This window comes from Pseudochaenichthys georgianus, chromosome 22, assembly GCF_902827115.2.
Source record: "Pseudochaenichthys georgianus chromosome 22, fPseGeo1.2, whole genome shotgun sequence".
Taxonomy (NCBI): Eukaryota; Metazoa; Chordata; class Actinopteri; order Perciformes; family Channichthyidae; genus Pseudochaenichthys; species Pseudochaenichthys georgianus.
In genome coordinates, this window is record NC_047524.1 from 22,558,842 (window position 1) to 22,576,510 (window position 17,669).

Sequence of the window (17,669 nt, forward strand, 5' to 3'; positions counted from 1 at the left end):
TCTACGGAAATCGGTAACACCGGAGATTCCTAGGATCGATCTGTGACGCTGTGGAATTAAAAGGAAACATTTGAAACGCCGTGTTGGCCGCTGTATTGGAGAGCGGCTTAAGGAAACTTCAGCGTACTGCCGGGAGGATAAAGAAAGACTGACGGACAATCCACACAGCAGCAGGAGCGAGCGGTATGTAACTTCTTCATTCATGCTGTGTAAATGTTTGTTAGAACACAGTGTGAATAAGTTACTGCTGCGTGTCCATTGGGGACTGACGTGTTGCTTGCGTGTGTTGGTTTGTGCCGCTAGAGGTTGTGTGGATTGGAGCATTTGTTGTTCATTTATTAAAACATTCAAAGGATATGTCAATAAGTGGATCAAATTCAGATGTCAATGTGGCAAAAATGGATGAACAAAAGAGAGAGTCGATACTCACCGCCAAGGCTTTGGCAAATAAAATGGAAAAGCTTCAAAAGGAACTTCAATCAAAGGGTCACAAAATGAAAAGTGTGATTAAAACAATGAAGGATCTCATGCAAAGGGATGACAACGCCTCACAAATACAAACTCAACTTGAACATTTAATTCAACTGGTTAAAGAAACCATCCTGTTACACAAGTCTGTAATTCCTCTTCTTCCTGCAGACGAACAGGAAAAACAAAATGTATGGTTTGCCAAGACACTGAAATACAATAATGGATTTATCGACGATGTCAGGCAATGGCTTTCTGAAACTGGGAGACAACCGAGCAGCACCATTGCACATGTTCCCTCAATTGAGATATCTGATGAACACCAGCAAAGTATGTCTCATGTTTCAAAACGCAACATTTTTTGAAACTTCTGAAGCACAAGATGAAATAAAACCAAGCGACCGTTTTTCAAACATAGGAAGCATTGGGTCTTGCAAGCGGAGCTCTGCTGGAACCAGGTCCAGTGTTTCAACTACATCATCATGCATCAAAGCTGAGGCTGACATGGCAGCTCTCATGGCACGACAAATGTTATTAAAAGACAAGCATGCATAGGATGAACAAGAGGAAGAGCTCAGGAAACAGAAGGAACAGCTTAGGAAACAGAGGGAGCAGCTGGAAATGGAAGTGGAAATAGCCGCATCAATGGCTAAAATGAATGTGCTAAGACGCTCTGGAAGGTCTCGTGCTGCAAGTAACTCATCTGTGAGTCCCAATGGCATGCATTCTTATTTGGAAAGGGGACGAAAGGAAGCCACACTCAGTGCTGGAGCAAAAACATTTGTGCCCGACACAAACAGGCCTACAGGTGGCCAGTCTGATTTTCGCACAGAGAACATGAAGCAGTATATGGACATCTGCAACATCAAGCCACAAGAAGCTCAGAGGCCAATATACAATATAAGTTCAACACAATCACATCCACAGTTACAGCACCAAAGCAATCACCCAGCAGCACTGGCACCAAGCAGCAGTGCTCAGAATCCTTTACTTAATGTCTTAGAAAGACTAAATGAAATAACATCCATGTTGGTTCAGCAACAGTCTCTTTCTTTTCTGCCTAAAAGAGAAATTCAGATTTTTGATGGCTCTCCGTTTCAATACCAAGCATTCATAAGAGCTTTTGAGCACAGCCTTGAGGAGAAGACTCACAACCCTAAAGACTGCCTGTATTTTCTCGACCAGTACACCAGGGTGCAGCCTTTGGAGCTTGTCAGAAGCTGTCAGCATATGGCCCATGACAGAGGATATGCCAAAGCAAAGGCTTTGCTACAGGAGCATGTTGGTAATGCACAGAACATTGTTTCAGCCTACATGGAAAAGGCTCTTTCATGGCAGCCAACAAGAGTAGAAGATGTGCGAGCTCTGCAAGCTTACGGTCTCTTTCTGAGAGGATGCTGCAACGTCATGGACGAGTTTGAATACATGTGTGCCATCATAAAAAAGTTGCCCTACAAATATAGGGACAAATGGAGAACTCTGGCCTATGACTTACAGAAAAGGCAGGGCCGGAGAGCTACATTCATGGATATTGTTAACTTCATTGAAAGACAGGTGGATATTGTGAGCGATCCACTGTTTGGAGATATACAGGATACTCCACCAGCAGCCAACAAAGATGTGAGGAAAGCTAAGTTTGAACCTCGTTCAAGGATGAGGGGAAGCAGCTTTGCTACTACTATTACGACAGCGGAAAAGAAAGTGGAACCTGAAATAAGAATGAAGGAGAGAGGCTCACTAGGTACAAGTGTTTGCCTGTTTTTGTGGAGGTGGACATATACTGGATCTGTGTTTTCAACTGGAAAGAAAGGCTCATAGTGAGAAAATCACTTTCTTAAGGGAACATGGTGTGTGTTTTGGATGCTTGTGTATTGGGCACATGAGTAAAGACTGCAGGAAACGCCTCTCGTGCAAAGTATGCAGTCTGAAGCACCCAAGCATACTTCATATCTATCAGAAAGAGAAAGAAACTGACACAATGCAAGCTAAATGAAAAGCTATAAGCAGTGCTCTGATCTCCGTTCAGTCCAGTGGTCTTACAGGGGCCGGTGAGCCAGATCGTACTCTCTCCATAGTGCCTATTCAAGTAAAGTCTAAGAAGGGACATGAAACATTCATAACATATGCCTTCCTGGATCCTGGGAGCTCAGCATCATTCTGCACGGAGCGGCTGATGAACAAACTGAATCTCAGGGGAAGAAGAACAGACATTCTCCTTCGGACAATGGGTCAGGAGGAAATAGTTGGAAGTCACATTGTTTCTGACCTGCATGTGGCTGGATTAGACAGCAGTCATTATTGTGAGCTGCCTAACACCTACACCCAGAAAACTATGCCAGTTCATCGAGGCAACATTCCTCGGCAGAAAGACCTTCAGAGATGGCCTCACCTGAAACATGTAATGATTACTGAGATTGATTCAGATGTGGACCTGTTGATTGGGACTAATGTTCCTGAGGCACTGGAGCCATGGGAAGTTATTCGGAGTGTAGACGGGGGCCCATATGCAGTCAAAACTATGCTGGGTTGGACTGCCAATGGACCTCTCAGAGGAGACAGGAGTAGTGAAATTACTTGTGGACAGCCAGATGTTACTGTCAATAGGATATCTGTTGCAAACCTTGAAGATCTGTGGAAGAAGCAGCTAAAGGCTGATTTCCCTGAATGCAGTCAGGATGAGCAGATGGGACCGTCAAGAGAGGACTGTCACTTTATGGAGTACGTCACAAAGTCTGCTAAGTTGATACATGGCCATTACTGTATTGGCTTACCTTTAAGGAAAAGGGATGTTCCTATGCCAAACAACAGGAGAGTAGCAGAACAACGTACACTGAGCCTCAAGAGAAGGTTTGATAAAGATGTTTCATTTCATGCTGATTACACCGCTTTCATGAATGACATCCTTTCAAAGGGCTATGCAGAGAAAGTGCCAGTTGTGGATCTGGAACGCAGTGACGGCAGGGTATGGTATATACCACACCATGGTGTATACCACCCAATGAAGAAAAAGATCAAGGTCGTATTTGACTGTGCAGCTACATTCCAGGGAACATCGCTGAATGCGCAGCTCCTACAGGGACCAGATCTTACCAGCACACTGGTTGGAGTCATGACAAGATTCAGAAAGGAACCTGTTGTACTCATGGCAGACATTGAAGCCATGTTTCATCAGGTTCGAGTACCAGCTGATCTGTTGAGGTTTCTCTGGTGGCCAAATGGAGATCATCATCAGAACTTAGAAGAGCACAGAATGGTTGCACATCTGTTTGGAGCTACATCGTCGCCAAGTTGTGCTAGTTTTGCCCTTAGAAAGTGTGCAGAGGACCATCGGGAGCAGTTCAGCCACAAAGTAATCAACACTGTCCTGCACCATTTCTATGTTGATGATTGTTTAACATCAGTGGAGGCAGTGGCACTATCATGACCTTTGTGCCCTTTGTGCTCAAGGGGGCTTTCATCTCACAAAGTGGATTAGCAACAGACGTACCGTGCTTGCTGCTATACATTCGATGGAGAGAGCGAAAGAAGTTAAGGATCTGGACTTGGATAATGACACACTCCCTGTGGAAAGAGCATTGGGCGTACAGTGGTGTGTTGAGTCAGATGTCTTTAAGTTCAAGATCATGATCAAGGACAAACCCATAACCAGAAGAGGGATCCTTTGGAATATTGGCACCTGTGGTCCTATCAGCCAAGATGATTCTTCAAGACTTGTGCAGAGGAGAACTTTGTTGGGATGATATTATACCAGCCTCAGCTGCACAAGAGTGGAACAGTTGGCTGAAGGAGCTCTGCAATCTTGAAGAGTTTAAAGTTGACAGATGCCTAAAACCGGTGGATTTTGCGGAAGTGACCTCTGCTCAGCTACACCACTTCGCAGATGTAAGCGAAGACGGCTATGGAACAGTGACTTCCCTGTTATTACATAACATCAAAGGACAAGTGCACTGTGTCTTCATTATGGGAAAAGCTAAAGTGGCCCCATTGAAACCAATAACCATCCCTCGAATGGAATTGACGGCTGCCGTGGTTGCAAGTCGTATGGACAAGATGTGTAGGAAGGAGCTGCAAATGCAACTTAAAGACTCCATCTTTTGGACTGATATTACTTCCGTACTGAAGTACATCAGTAATGAGACCTTAAGGTTTCGAACCTTCGTCACAAACAGGGTTTCAAAAATACGCAGCGTATCAAATCCATCTCAGTGGAGATATGTTCCCACCGCAAGCAATCCTGCCGACTGGGCTTCCAGGGGAGTCAAAGTGGAAACGCTCCTGAAAGATGACACATGGGTGTCTGGACCTCAGTTTCTCACTGGAACTGAAGAACAGTGGCCTGGGAACCCTGATGGCTCTGAAATGGCACCAGAAGACCCTGAGGTCAAGATAAGTCTGAATGTGAACGCTGTGCAGGTTGAAAAAGAGATGGATGCTGTAACCCGATTGATCAATCACTTCTCTTCTTGGATCCACCTGAAGAAGACAGTTGGTTGGATCCTTAGGTTGAAAAACCTGCTGCTGCTTCCTTAGGAAAAGGAAGCAATTGAGTCTGTCTCTTGCTCAGTCTGGCTTGAATAAGGAACAACAAGACCGAGAGATGAAAAAGGAAATGCAGACTATCAAGGCTCAGGTGGTCTCTGATTTTCTTTCTATTGAGGACCTTCGAAAAGCTGAGAAAAAAATTATCTGCTTTTTCCTGATGAAATCAAAGGCTTGCAAAAGGGAGAAGGTGTGAAAAGGACTAGTCACATCTACAAGTGTCTTCACACGGTTCTTTGTGAAGCCGAATCCATCATCAACAGCCGTCCCATAACAAGAGCATCCACAGATCCCAATGACTTGGAAGCACTAACCCCTAACCATCTTTTGATGCTAAAAACCAAGCCATCTTTTCCTCCTGGATAAAGAGGACATATATGCTCGTCGAAGATGGAAACACGTTCAGTACATCTCAGACTTGTTTTAGAAACGATGGATTAAGGAATACTTGCCTCTACTCCAGGAACGACAGAAGTGGTCAAATGTCAAGCGCAACTTCATACCAGGAGATATTGTGCTCATAGTCGATGACTCAGCACCTCACAATTCATGGCGTACAGGAAGGATTGTACAAACCATTCCAGACAGAAGAGGACACCTCTTCTTTAGTTGACGCATACGTCAGGTGCGAGTGAAGACAAAAACTAGCTATCTGGACAGGCCTATCACAAAGATCTGCCTTCGACAGGAAGCAGAAGAACCATGAGGAAATTAGTGAACTTCATAGACCTTGACATTGACGTTTTTTCCGACTTTTTAATAAGTGATAGTAAAGATCACTCCTTCATAGGCTAACACACTATATATTTTTTATTTAATTTTAGATTGTTTGCCTAAAGAAGAAAAGGACACTTTAACAAAGGACGTTTTTATCCTTAAAAGTTATTTCCTTGATTGTCTCCTACATCGTTTTTCAGTTGTGTAATTATTATGTTGATATAATTAGGGGCCGGAATGTAGGAGCCACATATGAAGCCATTTCTGTGTTTGTTACGATACATGTTTTTTGAGTCACTATAGGTGGTGGGAGTGTCATTGGATTTGTGTGGTGACGTTTGTGCTTATATCCAGTTGCTTTTACCTGCGCACTTTGTAATAGATGGGGGAGTGAGCTAGAGAAGGACAATTTTTGTTGACCGCACGCACGATATACGCATATGGATATGGAATATTGCATTTTTGCTTTGGAAATAAAAGGTCAAACGCATACTTTTGGAAAGACTGAGTTTTTGCACGTCCACAGTGTTTTTTCTCTTGTTTAGTCCCTCGCGGCACTTTGTTTAAATATTACTGCCGCAATAGGCAGGTTTAACGTGTGTTTACTAATGGTTTCTAGTATTTTGTTAAGAAGAGAATGTGTGTGTGAGTGTGACATCCCATTGGTATTACAGAATCTGTGTGTCAACAGCAGCACATAGTTTCCAGATTGAGGATCAGTGTCTCACCACTAGACTACTGAACTACTGAAGATAAGGACATAACATATAGAAAATGGAAGAACCACAAACAAGTGACATATCTAAAGAAGATACACCGGGGCATTCCTAGAGAAGAGCCGCTTTCACACCACGTACATTGCCGTACTTAGTGCCGGCACTTATAACCCCAGGGCACAAGGTACCAATCGCGTTCACACCGGATTATACTTTGTTCCACGTTGTGTACAGCGTTTACACACATTATTTCCTGCAAATGTCCATCGTTCCTCTCAATGTCATCTAAACGGCCATTTCCAATGCAAAAACGACCCAATTTTCCTGGCAGTGGCTGGCATAGTTTCCAGCTATTGGCTGTACATTTACAGTCCCCAGTCCCCATGCGCTGCCAGTCAGCCAATCAACAGTGGTTCGCAGGGGCTCCGCCTTTCAGCTAATCAGTGTTGATTAGTCACACCTGGAGTGCTGAGCTAATGCTAATGCTAATGCAAATCACATTACGGTACACAGACGGTTCTTTTAGCGGCCACAGGAGTCGCAATTCTCGGTCTTTTTATTTTTATTTTTTTGACTGTCTCTTTCAGTAATCATGTCGCCTCAATGCCCGGTCTGCAAAGGGTTCTATCGAGCTTTGAACAAACACCTTAAAAACCGGCACGCTGTCCACAATCTTGAAGAGAGAGCTATCCTGCTGAATATGGCACAAGGAAGGGTGAATATTCGCAAAGTGCCGTGTCCCCAACCGGAATGTTCGTATGCTGGTGGTCGACTGGATCGACATGCTTCTCAACAACACCGTGAGTTATCGCACCTTGAGAGACATCAGCTATTGGCAAGGATAAAGCATAATGTGACATTACAGCTACTGAGAGAGTTACGTGAACGAAAACCCACCATTGCAATGGTCACCATGTTGGATAAAGGCGGATCAAACGACGTGTTGTTTCACTCACGTCCAGCGGAAGGAGGAACCTATTGCGGTGAGCACGTTGTAACTTCCGGTTGTTGTTGTCATCTCCGGGATATCCCGTGTGCCTGTTCTGTTGCTGATAGCTTATTAACTTAAACTTAATCGATCGTTTTAAAACTCTTGATCACGGCAACTGCCTGACGTTGTAATCACACGTTACTACAGCTTAAGCACTCACAACTCTCCTTCTCTTAGCGACTGTAACTCCACAGTTGCCTACACTCTTTTCGGGTTTGCTAACGGTAGCTACTTTAGCTTGATAGCTAGCCATGGCTCTTTCCCCACCTTCTGGTGCTATTTCCTGCTCTTCCTGTCTCATGTTTGGTTACTTCCCGGCCTCCCTTACTGGTAAGGATACATGTGTTAAATGTATTATAGTTGTTAGGTTGGAGGCGGGAATCATAGCCATAGAAGCCCGGCTCCGCATCTTAGAAAGTAACTCAGCTAAAGTAAAGCCCATGTTAGCATGTGCGGACCGGCCAAAGGTAGCTCCTCTTAGCCGTCCCCCGGCGACTCCCGAGCAGCAGGGAGGCTGGGTGACTGTTCAGAAGGGGCATAACGCGAAACCCGCAGGTCCCCACCAACCCGTTCACGTATCTAACAGATATTCCCCACTCAGCGAGACACCCGCTGAGAAGCCAACTCTGGTTATTGGTAGCTCTATTATGAGACACGTGAATTTAGAGACCGAAGCCTCCACAGTCACATGCATTCCGGGGGCCAGAGCGGGCGACGTTGAGGCGCATCTTAAACTGCTGGCTAAAAATAAACATAAATACGGTAGGATTGTTATTCACGTCGGTGGTAATGATGTTCGTTTACGCCAATCAGAATGCACCAAACTTAATGTGGAGTCGGTGTGTAGTTATGCTAAAACAATGTCGGACACCGTAATCTTCTCTGGTCCCCTCCCCAATCTGATCAATGATGACATGTATAGCCGCATGTCATCATTTCAGCGCTGGTTGTCTTGGTGGTGCCCAGCAAACAATGTGGGCTTCGTAAATAATTGGACAGCCTTCTGGGGAAAACCTGGTCTGATTAAGAGAGACGGCATTCATCCTACTTTGAAAGGTGCAGATCTCATTTCGGCAAACATTTCAGGGCTTTGTGGACTTAATCCATGACAAACTGGAGATGAGACCAGGAGGCAGAGTCGCAGTCTTACACGCTTCTCTGCGCTCTCTCCTAGGCAGTCACCCATAGGAATCCCGAACCCAATAAAATACCCAATATTAACGGTGTGTGTGTCTGCCCAAGGACAATCTAAGGTAAAACCTAATAGAGGTGTCATACATAATAACCTAATAAAAGTAAATGTAACAACTACTACAGTGCAACAAAACAGGAAGATTAAATGTGGTCTCTTAAACATAAGATCTCTAGCATCTAAAGCAATATTGGTAAATGATTTAATATCAGATTATAATATTGATATATGCTGTCTCACTGAAACTTGGTTGAGACATGAAGAATATGTCAGCATAAATGAGGCCACTCCACCCAGCCATGTCAACACTCATATTGCTCGAGGCACGGGCCGAGGAGGTGGAGTTGCAGCAATCTTTGACTCAAGTTTACTTATCAATACTAAACCAAAATTAAATTATACCTCTTTTGAAAGCCTCGTTTTTAGTCTTACGCATCCGTCCTGGAAAACTTTGCAGCCAATCTTATTTGTTACAGTGTATCGTGCACCAGGTCCTTATTCAGAATTCTCTGAGTTTTTATCAACTTTGGTTCTTAAAACAGACAAAGTAATTATCGTAGGTGACTTTAATATTCATGTTGACGATGATAAAAATAGCCTTACTGTTGCATTTAACTCTATATTAGATTCTGTTGGTTTCTGTCAGAGTGTAAATAAACCAACCCACTGCTATAATCACACTCTCGACCTTGTTCTGACTTATGGTATTGAAATTGAGCAACTATTAGTCGAACCGCATAATCCTGCTTTATCCGACCATTTCTTAGTAACTTTTGAAGTACTGTTACTAGACTACAAAGCATTAGTCAAAAGCTCTTGCAGCAGAAACCTATCTGTTAGTGCTATAGCCACATTTAAGGAAGAGATTCCACCAATACTTAACTCGATAGCATGTCTGCATGTAGGGGAGGAAACGTATACAAAATGTACACCACCCCAAATTGATCATGTTGTTGATAGTGCTATAGATGCGCTGCGAATAAAATTAGACTCTGTTGCTCCTTTGAAAAAAAAGAAAATAAAACAACATAGATTAGCTCCATGGCATAATGCCGAAACCCGCAAAATAAAGCAAAAGTCTAGACAACTTGAAAGGATATGGCGTTCCACTAAACTTGAGGAATCTCGTTTAATTTGGCATATTACTCTCAATGAATATAAGAAAGCACTGCGTAAAGCGAGAGCAGCCTACTACTCTTCATTAATAGATGAGAATAAGAATAATGCAAGATTTCTTTTCAGCACTGTAGCCAGGCTGACAGAGAGCCACAGCTCCATTGAGCCTTCTATTCCCATAGCACTCGGTAGCAATGATTTTATGTGCTTTTTTAACGATAAAATTGTTACTCTTAGAAACAAAATTAATGACCTCTTGCCTTTGACCAGTATAGTGTTATCAACAGCTCCCGGAAACGTAAGTTCTAATATTACACTAGATAGTAAACTAGAATGCTTTTCAGCCATAAGCCTTGAACAATTAAATTCAATGATTCTCTCTTCTAAACCATCAACGTGCATGTTAGACCCAATTCCAACTAAGCTGTTGAAGGAAGTTTTTCCATTAATTAGCACTTCTTTATTAATATTATGAATATGTCTTTATTATCAGGCTATGTTCCACAATCATTCAAAGTAGCAGTGATAAAACCGCTTCTTAAAAAGCACAACCTCGATCCAGAGGTTTTAGCCAACTATAGACCTATTTCTAATCTTCCGTTCCTCTCAAAAATTCTTGAGAAAGCGGTCGCAAAACAGTTGTGTGATTACTTAAAAAACAATGATTTATTTGAAGACTTTCAGTCTGGCTTTAGAACACATCATAGCACAGAGACAGCTCTGGTTAAAGTCACAAATGATATTCTAATAGCCTCAGACAAGGGACTTGTCTCTATTCTTGTTTTGCTCGATCTCAGTGCTGCATTTGATACTATCGACCATGATATCCTATTGCAAAGACTAGAGCACTTAGTTGGCATACAGGGAACTGCTTTAGGCTGGTTTAGGTCCTATCTATCTGAACGCTCTCAGTTTGTACGTGTTAACGATGAATCTTCCACGCAAACCAAAGTTAGCCATGGAGTGCCACAGGGCTCAGTGCTCGGACCTATTTTGTTCACATTATATATGCTTCCGTTAGGCAATATTATAAGGAATCATTCTGTAAACTTTCATTGTTATGCGGATGATACTCAACTATATTTATCAATCAAGCCTGATGAAATTAATCATCTAAATAAAATTCAAGACTGCCTTAAGGACTTAAAAACGTGGATGACCTTAAACTTTTTGATGTTAAACACGACCAAAACTGAAGTTATTGTACTTGGCCCGAAGAATCTACGAAACAAATTATCTAAAGATATACTAACTATGGATGGCATTAATTTGGCCTCCAGTGAGACTGTAAGGAATCTTGGTGTTATATTTGATCAGGATTTATCCTTTAACGCCCACATAAAATCAATTTCAAGGACCGCCTACTTCCATCTACGTAACATTGCAAAAATCAGGCATATCTTGCCTCAAAACGATGCAGAGAAACTAGTCCATGCATTTGTTACTTCTAGGCTGGATTATTGTAACTCTTTATTATCAGGGAGTACCAAGAAGTCAATCAAGTCGCTTCAGCTGATTCAAAATGCTGCGGCTCGTGTACTAACCAGAGTTAGGAAAAGGGACCACATTACTCCTGTTCTGGCTGCCTTACACTGGCTCCCTATAGAACACAGGATAGAATTTAAAATTCTTCTTCTCGCCTACAAAGCCCTTAATGGGCAGGCGCCATCTTACCTTAAATAACTCATTATACCCTACTGTCCTACTAGGGCATTGCGTTCCAAGAATGCAGGGTTGTTGGTTGTTCCTAGAATCTCTAAAAGTACAATGGGAGCCAGAGCCTTTTCTTATCAAGCTCCACATTTGTGGAATCAGCTTCCAGTTTGTGTTCGGGCGGCAGACACCCTATCCGTTTTAAGAGTGCGCTTAAGACCTTCCTTTTTGATAAAGCTTATAGTTAGGGCTGATTAGATTCAGCCCCTAGTTTTGCTGATATAGGCTTAGTTTGTCGGGGGTCATCTTACTTCTTCCTTCTCTCTGTCTATACCTGTGTACTCTCATGTTCCGATTAACCCAGCTTCCCCAAATGTCTTTCTTTTTGGTGTCTATATACGCTGGGATCCGGAGTCATGGATGATCCTGCGGTCCTGTGTCCTGGATCGCGAGCGCTGGATCTTGAGTCGTGGCTGTGGTCCTGGATCATAAGTCCTGGATGGATATCCTCGTGGATTCATCTTCCTATTATACACACATGCATTTCCAAACATCTGGACTACCTATGTTGCAAATGTATTATCTTTTCAATTTACACACGGCATCTATTGCACGTCTGTCCGTCCTGGGAGAGGGATCCCTCCTCTGTGGCTCTCCCTGAGGTTTCTCCCATTTTTCCCTTTAAACTGGGTTTTCTTTGGAAGTTTTTCCTTGTACGATGTGAGGGTCTAAGGACAGAGGGTGTCGTATTGTCATGCTGATGTTCTGTACACACTGTGAAGACCACTGAGACAAATGTAACATTTGTGATATTGGGCTATATAAATAAACATTGATTGATTGATTGAAGCCCCAGGCACCCTCCGTCCGTCCACCCACATACAGAGTGTGACAATGAAGACTGCAGACAAGTGAGACTACAACACGTGGCCTTGATGGCTCAAAAAGAGACGCTAAATATTGAAGTGAAAACCCTCCTTTCAAGACTCAAAAAAGAGCTCCAGCCGAGTAGACTGAATGCCTCTGCTGCCGTGACGGATGGAGCAAATGTATGTCTACCATTTCCAAAAAGCATAGAATCCTACCTACAATCGTACATACATCACTGTACAGGCATTTCTCCCAGTCGAATAAAGAAGCTAAATGTTTTTGCTCGGAAAATTGAAAAAAAAGTGCCCACGGAGGACAGGCTGCAAAAAGCTCAAGTCTTCGGCGCTTCCGGCGGAAGCCCCGGAGACATTTGCACTCCCCCGTTGCATTTTACAACGGAGAGGGGAATCGAGACCTCCCTTCCTCCGTCCAAAAAATGCATTCATCTTTTCCAAGCTACCATCTGCACGAAATCGGAAACCCGGTTTTTGAGAGCACTTAGAAAAAAACGGCCTATTTCACATGATGGGGAAATCATGGAGGAATGCATCCGCTACATGAGCACTTTGGATCGGATACAATTGTTGCCTGGAGGACCCCCAATTATGGTTCTTACCAAACTTTAAGTTTTTGAACTGGTCTCTGGAGGAATTCAAGGGGAGTTGTCACGGAATAATGAGACACTATTTTCGGATACATTTAATCCATTTTCACCCCTTCCTCTGGTTCTTCCAAAAGTTAACTTAGACTTTTTCTGACTCTCGAGTACTTTTCCCTGAGGGAAGATTACGCGAATGAGCCACTGACGTCACTTCGTCTTCTTCTGCTTTGGGTTTACTGGCAGGCCGCAAACAACTACACGGAGTATACTGCCACCCGAAGTCCCCGGCCGGAAGTCCCCGGATTTGGGGACTGGCTTCAGTCTTATACTGAAGCCTTCTGAGTAAATCGTCAGAATGCCGACACTTCCTCACTCCACCGCTCCCATGTTTTTTTTTGTGTTGCGATAAGTCATTTTCTCTCCGTTGGTGCGCGGGGCTAATGCTAATGCAAATAATGCTAATGCCAGCAAATACAATGGCGGCTTCAAAAAACTTTTCAGAGTTTTACGGGGTGTGGTTTGCAATTCGCCCAGCCAATAGAAATGTATACTTTTTTGACAGGCAACTGACAGGCAACGGAAATGACAGGCAACCCTCTGAATCAGACTCCGATTGGCTGTGACTGCATCCACTCAGAGTGTCCGATTCAGAAATGTGACTCTTACACTCTTTACGATCTATAAAACGATAAGCAATGCGCCAGAATCAAGGTGAGACTATCCACATCCTTTAAAACTCTACGCACATTCGTTTCACCGAAATAAGTAAACGACTGTATTTGAGTGAATTAAGGCATTAGTTTGCTTCATTAAAGGGTGTTAATGAATAAGTGTTCTCTAGTGCCTTTTGTCCGCTTTAAGGTATTATTAAGGTAGGGTTAATGTTGCTCTCAAAGTGCACCAGATTGATGCTTTTAACTTCAATATTTAAAAAAAAAAAATCCCCCTAAAAAGGATGTTTGGTCCACCCCCCACTTGTAAAAAATAGCACTTTATATAGCACCCCCCCAACAACTCCTGGGCTAAGCCCCGGATCTCCTACAATCCTAAATCCGCCACTGGATAGGGTGTGAACTTTCATGTTACCTAGCGTTTTAAAATTACATTCAGGCTTACAGTTAGGCAAACTTAAGGGCAGGGCTGCTTTGAGTGACAGTTGGACACAGGTCGCTAGACTCTAGCCTGAGCAGTATTAACTCCTCGATGATTGTTCCGCTTTGCCCACTTTGGATTAGCTGGGGGGGGTTAGGCTGAGTCAGCAGATTGAGCTTCACAACAGTTCTTCAGAAATGCAGCATCCAGTATTTGGGTAATCTCACAGAGAATAGGTCCATGTTATAAAACAGATATATTGACACACATATCGTTGGTGGTATCGTTGAACAGACAGGCATTTATTGTACTTTGACTATCCCATTTATATTAACATGGGTAGACTGAATAACAGAAACACCTCTCTGTATAAAGCATTGATGCAAATTATCACCAACAAACTGAACATTATAGGTTTTATGCAGGGGTTTTGTATAAGGCTGCATTCATTTATTTGCAATGAATGTGAAATACTGTATACAGTAAGTGACTTCTAATGCAAGTACTACAGTGGAAACTGATAGCAGCAGACATCGTTGACAGTTAAAAGTATTCAAATACACAGGCAGCTGTCCACAGATAAGAGGAGACAGTTGGCTCTTATCTCTGAGGGTTATTGTGCCCATACTATGGCTTTAACAAAGACTGAGCACCAGCTGGAGACAGTTGCACAAACATGATATCAAAGTTTTTTTTAGGAGAAAACTCTCAGTATAAAATAAAACATTTGGCCAGGAGTGCATCAAGCATAGTTTGCATATTAAATCTTTACAGACTGTGTGTTCAGTTCACATGGGAAATTGTGTCCACACAGGGACATTAAAGTATGTCTTAGCTGTCAAAAAACAGCAGGACAAAGCAACCTCATTGGAATCACTTCCTTTATCACACACACACACACACACACACACACACACACACACACACACGTCAATATAATGCTAAAAGCACTTTAATGCATAGAGATTGCAGATTTGAGAGATGAAAGGTGAAGTTTAATTTGGAAAACAAACCTGTTCTGCACCCTCCTCACCCCTACAAGCTCAGAAGGTAGTAAGGATGTAGGTAGACGGAAAGATCCAGGCTCTGCATCCCCACATGTGAAGGGAAGTGGGACAGGAATAAAAAAATACCAGATGAGAGGAAATGTTTCCTGGTGAGGTTAAAGGAAGGGGTGAAGAGTTGAGAAGGTGCATTTTATTTCCTGTCCAATAAAAGTGCACAGGATTGCCAAGTCTCAAAGCGAGTGACCTCATGATCTACCATGTGGAGCTTGAATGGATGTGTCATCTTTTATCCACATGGCCGTGAGCGAGAGAAGAAAGAAAGCACTGGTGTTAACTTTATTTGAAGTCCATGTGGAGCAGGGACTTCTGGGATGATTCTGGCAGCGACAGATTTACTTTATTGACGGTTCTTTGTTTGCTCGGGGCTCAAGAGAAACTTTTGCAAAGAAGTCCCAGAGGGGATTAGTTCACTAAAGTGTGTGGGTGGACTGTACTGTGGGCTCCTCGCTGAACTGTGAAATGCCTTGTTTCCCTGATCAACAGATTAATGTGACATCCAAGAATATGTTTGTATTGAAGTATACCCCCAGGTTTTACAGCAGTGGACAATTGGTTTGTCTTCAAGGTAGATGAAAAAGAAAGGAGTTATTGTTTAGGCAATGGGCTATGTTCCGTGGAATATGTGCATCATAATGTGTAGTAGCAATAAAACCGATTCCCGGGGAACTTCTATCCTGGATCCTATAACTATTTCCTTTTGGATTGGTTATGTTTCGAGTCTCAGCCACATCAAAAACTGACTTTGGAATACTACTTAAAAGCAAGTCTCTGATTGAAAACCTGATTATTCGGTTCACTTTTACTGTCTGTTATTTACTTACAAACTAGCAACAAGGGTAAACAAGGTGATATCAGCCCTTTGCTCCAATCCTCAGGTCGAGGGCAAAAAGCTGACCCACCACATGTCACATCAGCGTGGGGAGTCTGAGTGTCTCAAGTGTAGAAAGGAACCACCGTAACATAAACAGAAATTACAGAGAGAATGCTTAGTTATACTTGGGAAAACATGGTAAAAGGGACCACAGGGGCCCAAAGTCATATTTTAGAAGGGTCCTCAGGTGGCCTTTAGAGTGCATATCGCAGTGTGGACCATTCACACCACTTGTTGATACTATCCGCTCCCTCCTCTCTAGCCCCTCTGCACCTCCAGTTACAACTGCTGACCCACAGCCTGGGACAACTCAGCCTCTTCGCTGTTTCACGGACATCTCTCAGCGAGAGGTTGAGGGCATCGTTAGGAGGATGAAGCCCTCCACCTGTGTCCTGGACCCCCTTCCGTCAGCTCTTGTAAAATGAGCCCCATGATCACTAAGATCGTAAACCTCTCTCTCCAAGCTGGCCATGTCCCCTCTGCCCTAAAAACCGCTGTCATCAAACCTCGTCTCAAAAAAACCTCCCTTGACCCGGGAGTCCTGGCCAACTACAGACCCATTTCCAAAAACTAGTTGCTGCTCAGCTCCAGGACCACCTAAACTCCAATAACCTATTTGAGAAGTTCCAGTCTGGTTTCCGCTCAGGCCACAGCACAGAAACTGCCCTGGTCAGGGTCACCAACGACCTGCTGATGACGGCTGATGCTGGCTCTCCCTCTCTCCTCATCCTCCTCGATCTCACTGCAGCTTTCGACACCGTCGATCACAGCATCCTCCTCCATCGTCTGCACTCCACCATCGGACTCTCTGACTCTCCCCTTGACTGGTTCAGATCATACCTCACCGGGAGAACAGAGTACGTCTCATTGGGCGAGGCAGAGTCGGGTACCCACAACGTCACCTGTGGTGTCCCTCAAGGATCAGTTCTCGGCCCCACCCTCTTCACACTCTACATGCTCCCCCTTGGCTCTATCATCAGCCGACATGGAGTATCATTCCATTTCTACGCTGATGACACCCAACTGTACCTCAGGATCAACCCTACCTCCTCTGCAGCCCTGCCTTCACCCACACTCACTGCCTGCCTGGAGGAGATACAGGCTTGGATGAAGCAAAACTTCCTGAAACTCAACAGCTCCAAGACCGAAGCAAGTGCAAGAACTCCTTTTATCACCTCAGGAACATCGCCAAACTCCGCCCCACACTCACTCTGTCTGACGCCGAAAAGCTGGTCCATGCCTTTGTCTCCTCCAGGCTGGACTACTGCAATGCACTCCTCATCGGGATCCCTAACAAAAGCATCCAGAAGCTCCAATACATTCAGAACAGCGCTGCTAGGATCCTGATGAGGGTGCGCAAATATGATCACATCACCCCCATCCTTAAAGCACTACACTGGCTACCCGTGGAACTGAGGATCGTCCTCACCCACCAGTGTGTCCATGGAACTGCCCCTCCCTATCTCGAGGAACTCTGTGTGTGTGTGTGTGTGTGTGTGGTGTGTGTGTGTGTGTGTAGGTTGGAAGAGTTAGTCAAGGCCTTTCTGGACGACCCTGATCCAGACGTGATGCTGTCGTTGGGACCAGACTTGAGAAGAATCCAGTCCTGCTTCTCCCTGCTGAAGGTAATACTGCTCAGTCTATCCATGTACAGCATTTGTATGCATGTCTCCCTGTGTCAGTGTCTCTCTTTCCTTCTCTCTGAATCTGCTCAGGAAGCCAGGCCACAGGTAACTCTGATGCATATCAGCGCAGGGTTGTGTGTGTGTGTGTGTG

At 43.9% G+C, this 17,669-nt stretch overlaps 1 protein-coding gene across 1 annotated transcript in view; it reads right to left on the reverse strand.

The window, feature by feature from the left end:
- Positions 1-16,535: 16,535 nt before the first annotated feature.
- The window catches only part of LOC139436024 (kinesin-like protein KIF6), a 12,944-nt gene continuing 11,810 nt past the window's right edge, over positions 16,536-17,669 (reverse strand). The window contains exons 6-7 of the mRNA XM_071207170.1: positions 16,832-16,863; positions 16,536-16,717 (exon numbers count right to left, since the gene is read on the reverse strand). Coding sequence (XP_071063271.1) covers positions 16,536-16,717; positions 16,832-16,863 — 214 coding nt within the window. The remainder of the gene's footprint in view (positions 16,718-16,831; positions 16,864-17,669) is intronic.